Genomic DNA, 10,268 nt, shown 5'->3' with positions numbered 1-10,268 from the left:
ATGTTCGTTATTTGTGAGGTACCGCTGGCCTCCACAGGGTTCTCCCTTTTTGAGCTGGTGTATGGCAAGCATACAAGGGGTTGCTCAATGTAGCTAAGGAGACGTGGGAACAGGAGCCAACTCCACATCTGAGTGTGATCAAGCATGTGACAAGCATGCAGGACCGGATTGTGGCAGTCAGGCCCATAGTAAAGGAGCATCTGATGGATGCCCAGGCCGCGCAGAGCCGCACGTATAATAAAAGAGCCATGGTCAGGAGCTTTAAAAAGGGGACTGGCTGTTGGCACTAGTGCCCACCACAGAGAGTAAACTCTTGGCCAAGTAGCAAGAGCTGTATGAGATATGGGGGAAGGTGGGAAAAGTGAATTATAGAGTGTACCAGCCCAGAAAGAGAAAACCCGAACAACTGTACCATTTAAACCTGCTAAAAACCTGGAAGGACCAGGAATGTTTGGTCATGGTTGTACTGGAGCGCCCCGCGGGACCTGGGGGTACTCGGTACCGGGCCCGTCGACTTCCATGGGGGACGGTGTCACGGTGGCGGTGACCCGGTCCGTGGCCCAGAGGCGTCCAGTAATAAAATAGGGGAATGTTGTGTGGTATTTATGTGGTAAAAATAAAGATAATGTTTATAGATGGTGAAATACGTGACGCCACCTGTGGTGTTCTGGTCAGAGGTGACCAGTGCTGCGGTGTTCTTCCTCTGGGATGGATGTTGGGCGCAGCTATGATGTTGTAGGGCTGTAGTCCCAGGGCAAAGATGTTAAATAAATAGTAAAAGTGGCTGTAAACATTGGGGTGCAGATAAATAAGAGAAAGACACAGAGAGGTGCAGTTTCTTTACCTTTTACTGGTAATTGGCTGTAGTCCGGAGTACCACATACAGGTGATGGAATGAGTCTGGCTCGCCTGGAGGCATTCAGGGGATCCACCTTGCCAGGTGGGGATTTAGGACCTTCCATTCTGTGCTTTGTGTGTGGGTCTCCGCTGTATATAACAATGCTGCCACCCTCTATTCGTGATGGTTTCACTAACCTGTACGGCTGTCAGTGTGAGCCTATTCCACGGGTACCGTTCTCTTCACCGTCAGCCCCGGGCTCCTTATCCGCTGCCGTGCCCTCAGGTGATCAATGTGCACAGGAATTTAAAATCCCCTGTACTTTCAGATTCGGCTATCAGGGCGTACAGCTCCTATCAGCCTCGGACTCTGATGTCCCTCTTCTCTTTATTAGCGCTTCGCTCAGGGGTCTGCTATATGCAGTAACATAGTAACATAGTTTTGAAGGCTGAAGGAAGACCTTATGTCCATCTAGTTCAGCCTATTTTTAGTGCAGCTGTTCTGCATTGTTGATCCTGGGGAAGGCAAAAAACCCACAGAGTAGAAGCCAATTTTCTCCATAGGGAAAAAAATTCCTTCCCCTAAGCTGGGTCAACCATCTACCTATAATATTCTGTTATTCGTAACCTTCTATACTGTTACTCACAAGAAAAGCATCCATTCCTTTCTTAAATTCATTCAGTGAGTTGGCCATCACCACTTCCTCAGGAAGAGAATTCCAGAGCCTCACTGCTCTTACCGTGAAGAACCCTCTTCTATGCTGGTGCAGAAATTGTCTTTCCTCCAAACGAAGAGAATGCCCCCTTGTTCTTGTCACAGTCCTTGGTACAAACAGTTCGTTGGAGAGATCTCTGTATTGCCCTCTGATATACTTGTACATATATATTAAGTCTCCCCTAAGTCTTCTCTTTTCTAGAGTAAATAGACCTAATTTTGATAACCTTTCTGGGTATTGTAGTGAACCAACTCCATTTATCATTTTAGTAGCCCGCCTTTGAACCCTTTCAAGTTCAGTAATGTCTTTCTTGAGCACCGGCGTCCAAAATTGCACACAATACTCCAAGTGTGGTCTGACGAGTGATTTGTACAGAGGGAGAATTATGTTTTCATCTCGTGTCCCCAGACCTCTTCTAATGCATCCCATGACCCTATTTGCTTTGGTGGCAGCTGCCTGACACTGGGCACTCCAATTTAGCTTCTTATTGACTAAGATGCCTAAGTTTTTTTCCATGTCTGATTTCCCCAGCAGTTTCCCATTTAGTAAGTAGTTATAGCATCTGTTTCTCCTTCCCATGTGCATAACCTTACACTTATCTGTGTTAAACCTCATTTGCCATTTTTCAGCCCAATTCTCCAATTTACTCAAATCTGTCTGTAGTTGCAAACTGCCCTCCTTTGTGTTAACTACCTTACATAGTTTTGTATCATCTGCAAATACTTGTATTTTACTGTATAAGCCATCCACTAGATCATTAATAAATATATTAAATAGTAGAGGGCCCAATACAGAACCATGTGGTACCCCACTAGTAACCCTGGCCCAATCTGAGTATGCACCATTAATAACTACTCTTTGCTTTCTATCACTAAGCCAGCTACCTACCCATCTACACACATTTTCCCCTAGCCCAAGCTTTCTCATCTTACTTACCAATCTTTTATGTGGGACAGTGTCAAATGCTTTTGAGAAGTCGAGATAAATGACATCCAATGATTCTCCTTGGTCCATTTGAGAGCTTACATCCTCATAGAAGCTGATCAGGTTAGTTTGACAGGAGCGATCCTTCATAAACCATGTTGATATGGAGTTAAACATTTATTAACACTGAGATATTCCATAATGGTATCCATTAGAAACCCTTCAAAAATTTACCCACAACAGATGTTAAGCTTATCGGCCTATAGTTTCCAGGTTCCCTTTTACACTCCTTTTTGAATATTGGTACCACATTTGCTTGCCGCCAATCAAAAGGAACAGACCCTGTTTCTATAGAGTCTTTACATATAAGGAATAGAGGCCTGTCTATCACATTACTTAACTCCCTTAATACCCGAGGGTGAATGCCATCAGGGCCTGGTGATTTGTCAATTATAATCTTACTAAGGTGGTTCTGCACTTCTTCCTGGGTTAGGCAAGTAATACTTAATGGGGAGTTTACAGTATTTTAGCTTTCCCAGAGCCTCTCAACTCTGCTCGTGTCCTTTTCCTCTTATCAGATCAGCTGCCTGTCTTGAACTGACAGGATCTTCCAGAAAGATCTCTTTACCTCTGTCCTCACGTTTCAACTGTCCTTTTTCCTCACAGCTCACAGCTGTTTCGTTTCCATGACAACTCCCTCAGCTGATTTCTAGCTGACTCACCAACCCCCTCTGCTGGCCAGAATTTATAAGGCATTTCCCGTTTCTGATTTGCAGCAGGAAATTGAGATTAAATCTATGCTGCCTGGCATGGGGGTCCCTTTTCTGCCTCCAAGCATGACTTTACCCAGTAGAGGGAGGTAATGTCACTGTGACAACTGAACTCCGGGGTGTCACAGTACCAAAGGGGAACCCTCTAACACCGGCCAAGGACGCGGCCGGGGGTGAGGTTAAGATAAATGATGTTCTCACAAAATAGCAGCAACGGAAGGCTCGGGTTCTGGTGCAACAGAATACGGACGTATTCTCAGAGCTGCCAGGGCGGACCTCGGTGATCCAGCATGACATTTTCACCGAGCCTTGGGTGCGGGTACAGATGAAATCCTACCAAGTGCCAGAAGCCCAGAGGCAAGCCATCACTGCTGAAGTGTAGCAAATGCTTCAGTTGGGAGTCATCGAGGAAACCCAGAGTGAGTGGGCTAGCCCATTGCACTAATTACGTTTTTCTTACAAGCAAGAGCTGATATCTAGCAAACCCTGCAAACTAGCCACAGAAGGTAAATTACTTATTGCCAGCATTCTGCAGCCCAGATATGCACTGAGATTATGTGAAAAGCCCTGACAACCCCTTTAAGGTGTAATCTGAATGAATGTCTGGACTCCAGAGGACCAGTAAAGTGCGCTGTGTGTGTTTATGTGAAGTCAGACTGAATGATGTTTGCAAGATAAACGTGGGTTAATACAACGGCTCTTCAGGAGTGCTGTCCCGGCCGGTGACAGACACTCCGCGCTCCCCTCTTCCAGTGGCGCGCCGGCGTGCAATGTGCACGATGTGAAGCTGTGGCATGAGATGAGCCAACAGGACTTTCGTGATGTCACCGGTCACATGATAGATTACAGGGAGCACAGTGGACCAATTCCTCGCCAACTAGTTTCAGAAAAAACATGGTTTCCTTCATCAGGGATGGTCCAATGGAGGAATTGGTCACCTTAAATATCTTCTGGTACAACCCTTAATTGAATCCATATAATTCAACCTCACAGTTTAAGCCCTTAGGTGCAGGACTGTCCAGATCAAAAATCCACTGCCTCTCCATGCGGGACATTTGCTTAATATAGTCTCCTTTTCGCCAACTTTTGCGCACAACTTGGAGACCTGTGATTGTTGTTCACATAGGGGATCCCCCATGATATTCGCAATAGTGTTTAGACAAGGGATGTCCTAGGAATTTTTTATTTATATTCCTAAGTGTCATGATCCAAGGTGGATCTGACAAGTAAATGGACAAAGTGAACTTTTTTTCCTTTGGCTTGGTGCCAAAGTGGGTTGATTGCCCCCGGTGGTCATTAGAATTATTACACGTGGTGTCGTTTGTTCTAAGTTGCCCCGGTGGTGGTGAGTGGTATTACACTTTAGTTTTAATGTGCACGTATTACAAATCAGGTGTGAGGCTCTATAAAAGAGTTTCAGGTGTGTTTGATGATCATTGGTGATATTGATAGTTCGTCATTTGGGAAGCAAGCCTGGGTGATGAAGAAGCTAAATGAGAGTCCTGGGCAGCCCAGCCAGAGGGGACGAGTGCCAGCTATGGAGTCTGCAGGGAGTGCTGGCATGGATTGGTGGAGTCCAACGATGTGGTCTGCAAGAAGGGCTGGCATGGCGTGGTGGAGTCGCAGTTTATGGTGTCACCTGGAAGTGCTTGCATGGCTTGGTGGAGTGGCAACTATGGTGAGAGTTGCACTCAGCATGCTGAACTTGGTTGCTGAAAACTGGACACAAGCATGCTTGACTTCTTGGCAGAAAAGTTGGACTTGAGCATGCTGGACTTTTTGGCAGAATCTGGACTCATCTTTGGGACTCTGTTTACTGGGCAGCTGCAACTGGTGGTGGACTCTGCTCCAAGGCTGCACTAGGGTGATGGATCCGGTTATGGTGATGGATCCGGTTGGAGGAGAAGATGCACGCAGGTGGTGGGCTCTGTTGCTAGGAGCGTACGCAGCAGAGCAAATCTAAGTGGTGTTCCCCTGTTTTGTCATTTTCCCTTATGTGTGTTTAGTGCAGTGGTGGGATTAGTTTCCGCACCGACCAATTCCCTAGTGAGGGTTTAGGTGCAGGGCGAGTCAGGGTTTGCGGTACGCGTGCGTCGCCCGGTGCGGAACCGGCATAGGAAACGTTAGGAGTGCAGGGACACTGGCTCAGGGGAGTACAGGAGGTCTCCATTTTCCTATTCCCTATCACAGGGCCCACCATTGTTATTGTTACCCAGGTTTCCCCTGTATTATTTAAATTCGCCTTACTGGAGGCGGGGTTTCCAGACTACTGTATATATAACATGTATCACCTAAATTCGCCAGTTGGAGGTGGTGTATCCAGCTGCACGTTTTATTATTTAAATTCGCCCTACTGGAGGCGGTGTATCCAGGGTCACGTGTGTCATGGGTTCGCCTTGCGGTACTCGCTGCGTCCAGACACACGTGACCGTGACACTAAGGTGCTCATTCACCCTTACTCGGAATGGACGCTTTGTGCGTCCTATATATAATTTATCACAGGGGCATCTTAATGAATAGATAACCCCTGCTGTGTTACACGTAATGAAATCCTGGATTTTAAGTATTTCATTTCCGTTGGATACGATAAACTGTTTTTCTGTTTTTAATGTTTTACAAATCCTGCAACCGCGGCATGGGTAATAGCCGGGTCTCTGACCAAAGGGACCAGATTGGGGATAGTCTTATCATCCCGTAAAATCCCCCAGTATTTTTTTACAATTATTCTCAGAATATGAGTATTTGCACTGTACTGGGTTATGATTGGGAAATCATCATTCATATCATATTGTGAATCACGGTTATGTTTATCTTGGAGTAAGTTATCCCTAGGAATATTATTTATTTTTTCTCTTTCATCCAGAAGGAAATCCTCTCTATATCCTTTCCCCTTAAATTTATCCATTAGTGTATTTGTTTCATTTAGAAAATCTTGTTTCCGTCAACAATTTCTATGTGCTCGTATTAGGCTACTTTCACACATCAGTTTTTGTGCATCAGGCGCGATGTGGCGAAAAGTGTGAAAACCGGATCCGGCGCCTGTTGCCACCGGATCCGGTTTTTTCCCCATAGAGTTTCATTATTGCCGCATTGCGCCGGATGCCTATGCGGCGTATCCGGTTTTTGCTGGATCCGGCAAAAACAGCCGGTCCGGCGTCTGGAAAAAACGTTACATGTAACGTTTTTTGTCTGCGGTAAAAAACCGGGAGACGCCGGATCCGGCGACATACGTTTTTTTTTATAATGGTAGTCTATGTTCGCCGGATCCGGCGGCATCCGGTTTTTGCCTGATTCCGGCGCCGGATCCGGTTTTTGCACTGAGCATGCTCCAAAAAGTATCAAATTTGGGGAAAAACACCTGCCAATCTCCACCCACCCTATAGGAAAGGTAGAGAGAGGGCATTAATCACCCTTAATACAGAGGAGAAAGAGCTACTGGAGACACACACAGCCACTGGATTCTGCCACATATACACCAGCCAGACAGACATCCAGCAACCAACTGGATTTTTGACAGCCATCCACTATTGGACCTCCAGCGAGCAGGAGTTTGAGTGTGAGTATAAAAATTTTCTTGCAAGCATAGGTTTTCGTTTTGTCTGTGTGACTGCCGATACCTGCGCACCCATCCCCGTCACAGCCAGCGACTGTCTTGCCGCCTTCCCAGATAAACTTGTCACCACCATGACCCCCACAACCGCCACTTGAACCCTCTGCCGCAGAACCCCCATCACTGCTGTCACTGCTAGCCACCACGCTGGAGTCCCATGCTGTACCTGCTGCTGCCTGCCCAGCATGTATATGTATATATACACACACACACATGTATGTTGTTCATACATTGTACTATTGTTTTTAAAAAGTTTCAGGTGTGGTCATCAGTGTGGGGGGGATTCTAATTATGAAGGACAGTGTGAAGTAGTTTGCGTGGGTGGGTGTGTGAATTTATGTGTAAATACTGTAGGGGGAGGTACTGTATATACCAAGATGTTAGGCCCATTTTTGGTGCTAAAAGTCCCCCTCTTGGCTTATACACGGATCATCTCCCTGTGGGTCAGAGGGGGAGCAGGGGTGTCACAGATCATCCTGCTGTCATATCTGTAGCCTTGCTTGCTTCTCCACTGTCTCCCTTCCTGTCTTCAGTGGTAACGTTACCATTCCTGAATCTGTGCGTTGCAAGCATAGTGATATCCACCTTTCCTGGGTCCATTGCTGCTCACTGCGGTCTCTGCTGCATCCTCAGTGGGTGCGTTGATGTGAGAAGTGCGTGTCCCCCTCTGCTGGATGAACAGTCACTGACACAAGAAGTGGCAGACAGGGGCGATGGACCCACAATAGGTTTTTTTTTTTTTTTTGGCATATGGGGGCATATTCTATGGAACAGCATATGGGGCCATAGTGTATGGGTTACACACTGGGCTTATGTGTTCCCAATTTTTGGGCCGGTGCGGCTTATACACGAGTATATACATAGTAATTTTGCGATGGTTTGTTGTCCAAGCTGCATTTTATAGCATGGTGAGAGTGGAATTCAAAAAATCTTATTTTTTACTATTTTTGTTGTTTTGTTTGATTGTAAAAATAAATGTTGCACACAGCACAAATCTAAACTACATTGTGCTTTTTTCATGCAGGAACTTGCCCAGGACACTACTGCAAAATCCTAATTTGCAACCCATATTGTAAGTATACAGGCCTGAAAGCTTTGAATATGGTTAGTGTTGTAGGTAACAATTGTTTTCATTACAGAATTTCAGCCAGACATGTCTTCTTCTGGGAGCCCTCCCTCACATCGCCAGCGAAATGAGGTATTTTTTTTTTTTTATTATTGCCAGAACATTCTTGGTACACATAACCCTATATATGCATTCTAGTTTAATAGGAAGCTGAACCAGAGGGTCTCTCAGAAGGAGACGGGCGTAGCGGAGAAATGCCTGGAGTGGGCTCCCCGCATGTAAGTATCTTTGCATTAATTGCACTAAAACATGTTCTTACACATCACTGGACCTAAAAACAAGATCAACATAACAGCATTTAATTTTCCTTTTCTTCTTTTTTTTTTTCATTATAGGCTTCTGAATCTGTGGCTCGTCCGAGAGTTCCTCAAAGTGCCTCCCAGAGTCGTCGGCAACCACGCCGGGGCGGTCGCCATAGAGTAAGGTTTTTTTTTTTTAGGACTTTTATAAGGTTTGTACATAATGCTGTGATTGTTATGTTTACCTTTTTTGTCTTTAAACAGGCTTCACAGCGTGCTCACGATTCCGACAGTGAGGATGTGGCTATTGATGTGGACCTCTTGATTGATATGGTGAGAGATCGTGAGCCGCTCTGGAATATGGCGGACCGCTTCCATGCAGATGCTTGTGTTACTAGACGACTCTGGGAGGAAGTGTGCCAGGCTGTGCTATCTAACTGGGAGGAACTCCATTCTCGGGCACAGAAAGAACAGCGTAAGTATTCACATTTCAGTAATGTTTCCGGATGTATTATGCTTGATCCTAATCATTTTGTGTTTTCAATTTTCAGGGGAAAGAGTTCAGTTGCGGTGGCGGTCAATGCGGGATCGCTTCAAGAAGGAGTTCAACAAAGAGATGCAGGCTCCCAGCGGATCAAGAGGACGCAGGAGCCGCTATAAGTATTCTGAGGCCCTGTCATTCCTGAAATCAACTATGGTGACAAGAAGGTAAACATTCCTACCAGAAGTGACTAAATAAAAAATGGTCAAATGTGTAATCTTTTTTTTGGCAGCCAGGGCTAATGAATATCATGATATTAATGTCTATTTTTTTCTACTTTTTTGAACAGCACCTTCAGCAGCACGCGGGAGCCTGCATTGAACCCTTCTGGAGCGATCCCCCAGGAGGCCGCCACCATGGACCACAACATACCCAACCCCTCTGCACCCTCCCTGCCTTCCCTTGTGTGTGATCCCTCAGCCCCATCCACCTCTGCTGGAGCATCTGTGCAGGCTTCATTACATGAAGCTGCTGTTGACGAGGTAGGCTTTCCTTTACCTCACCCCTCTGACACAGCTGCCCTCTATAGAACACCTTTGAGTTCTGGGCGGCTGCGTCAGCGGGGTCAGGAAAAGCAGTTGGCTGCAGAGTTTATGAATCTACATGCATCCTTTCAAAACACTATGAAAGTCATGACCCAGCAAATGTCTGCTGGGTTCAATCTTGTTACTAGAGAGGTGCTTGATTTAGGCACGCGTGTTGAAAGGATGCATCTAGATGCAAATAAAGCGCCGCATCATTCTTTTTTCAAAGCTGTGATTGAGCGGCTGGACAACCTAACTCCTGAACAGCAGCTACATGTAATGCAAGCCTGCCAGGTGGCCTTAGCACAGGTGACATCAGCAGCCCCTCCAACAGGCCCAGTAGTTGCTCCAGGCCCGGTCCTTCCTACCCCTCCTGTACCATACCATTTTACCCAGTACCAACCTCCTGCCCCTTTCCAGTCTGCTTCCCCGTACCAGTTCCCAACTGCATCCGTGCCTACACTCCCTTCCCAACCTACACTCCCTTCCCAACCTACACTCCCTTCCCAATACATCCAGTCTCCTTCCACATCCCAAATTCAAGCGTCCTTCACCCACAGTTTAGTTTCCCCCCCGTCTATTGTTTTCTCCACCCCTTCATCAGCTTTATCCACCCCTTCACCTTCTTTCTCCATTCCTATACCTTGTCCTTTGCTATCTGACCCCTCACAAACTACATCCTCCCACAACACCCCTGTTGAAGTGGTCCAAACTGAGAGCCCCTCCAATACTATTTCCGCTACACATTACACCAATCTTTAATGTGTTTTGTTGTTACCAATAAAAAAGTTTTATTACAAAAATATAAAAGAAAAAATTCCAGCTAAAGCTGATAAAAATAAAAATTTTTTTTCAGTCTGTCAAATGTTTTTGTTTGTTTTACTGTTAATATAACATGTCGATGTATAAAACTCAATGAGTGTGTGTGAGTGATTGTGCGAGAGTAGGTGTGTGTGAGTATGTGAATGTATGGGAGTGTGT

At 45.9% G+C, this 10,268-nt stretch overlaps 1 protein-coding gene across 1 annotated transcript; it reads left to right on the top strand.

Annotated features, from left to right (window-relative positions):
• The first annotated feature begins 6,331 nt into the window (after window positions 1–6,331).
• Window positions 6,332–10,049, top strand: LOC141073892 (uncharacterized). Its single transcript, XM_073561428.1, has 7 exons — window positions 6,332–6,803; window positions 7,882–7,929; window positions 7,997–8,055; window positions 8,130–8,201; window positions 8,319–8,697; window positions 8,774–8,930; window positions 9,053–10,049. Exons 3-7 carry the CDS (start codon window positions 8,011–8,013, stop codon window positions 10,047–10,049), a joined length of 1,650 nt encoding a protein of 549 aa, XP_073417529.1. The 5' UTR covers window positions 6,332–6,803; window positions 7,882–7,929; window positions 7,997–8,010.
• The last annotated feature ends 219 nt before the right edge of the window (window positions 10,050–10,268 follow it).

This window comes from Dendrobates tinctorius, unplaced genomic scaffold (genome assembly GCF_039654945.1).
Source record: "Dendrobates tinctorius isolate UK_male_01 unplaced genomic scaffold, ASM3965494v1 ptg000319l, whole genome shotgun sequence".
Classification (NCBI taxonomy): Eukaryota; Metazoa; Chordata; class Amphibia; order Anura; family Dendrobatidae; genus Dendrobates; species Dendrobates tinctorius.
Note: the sequence above shows the minus strand (reverse complement) of the source record. Positions and strands in the feature narration are given on the sequence as shown.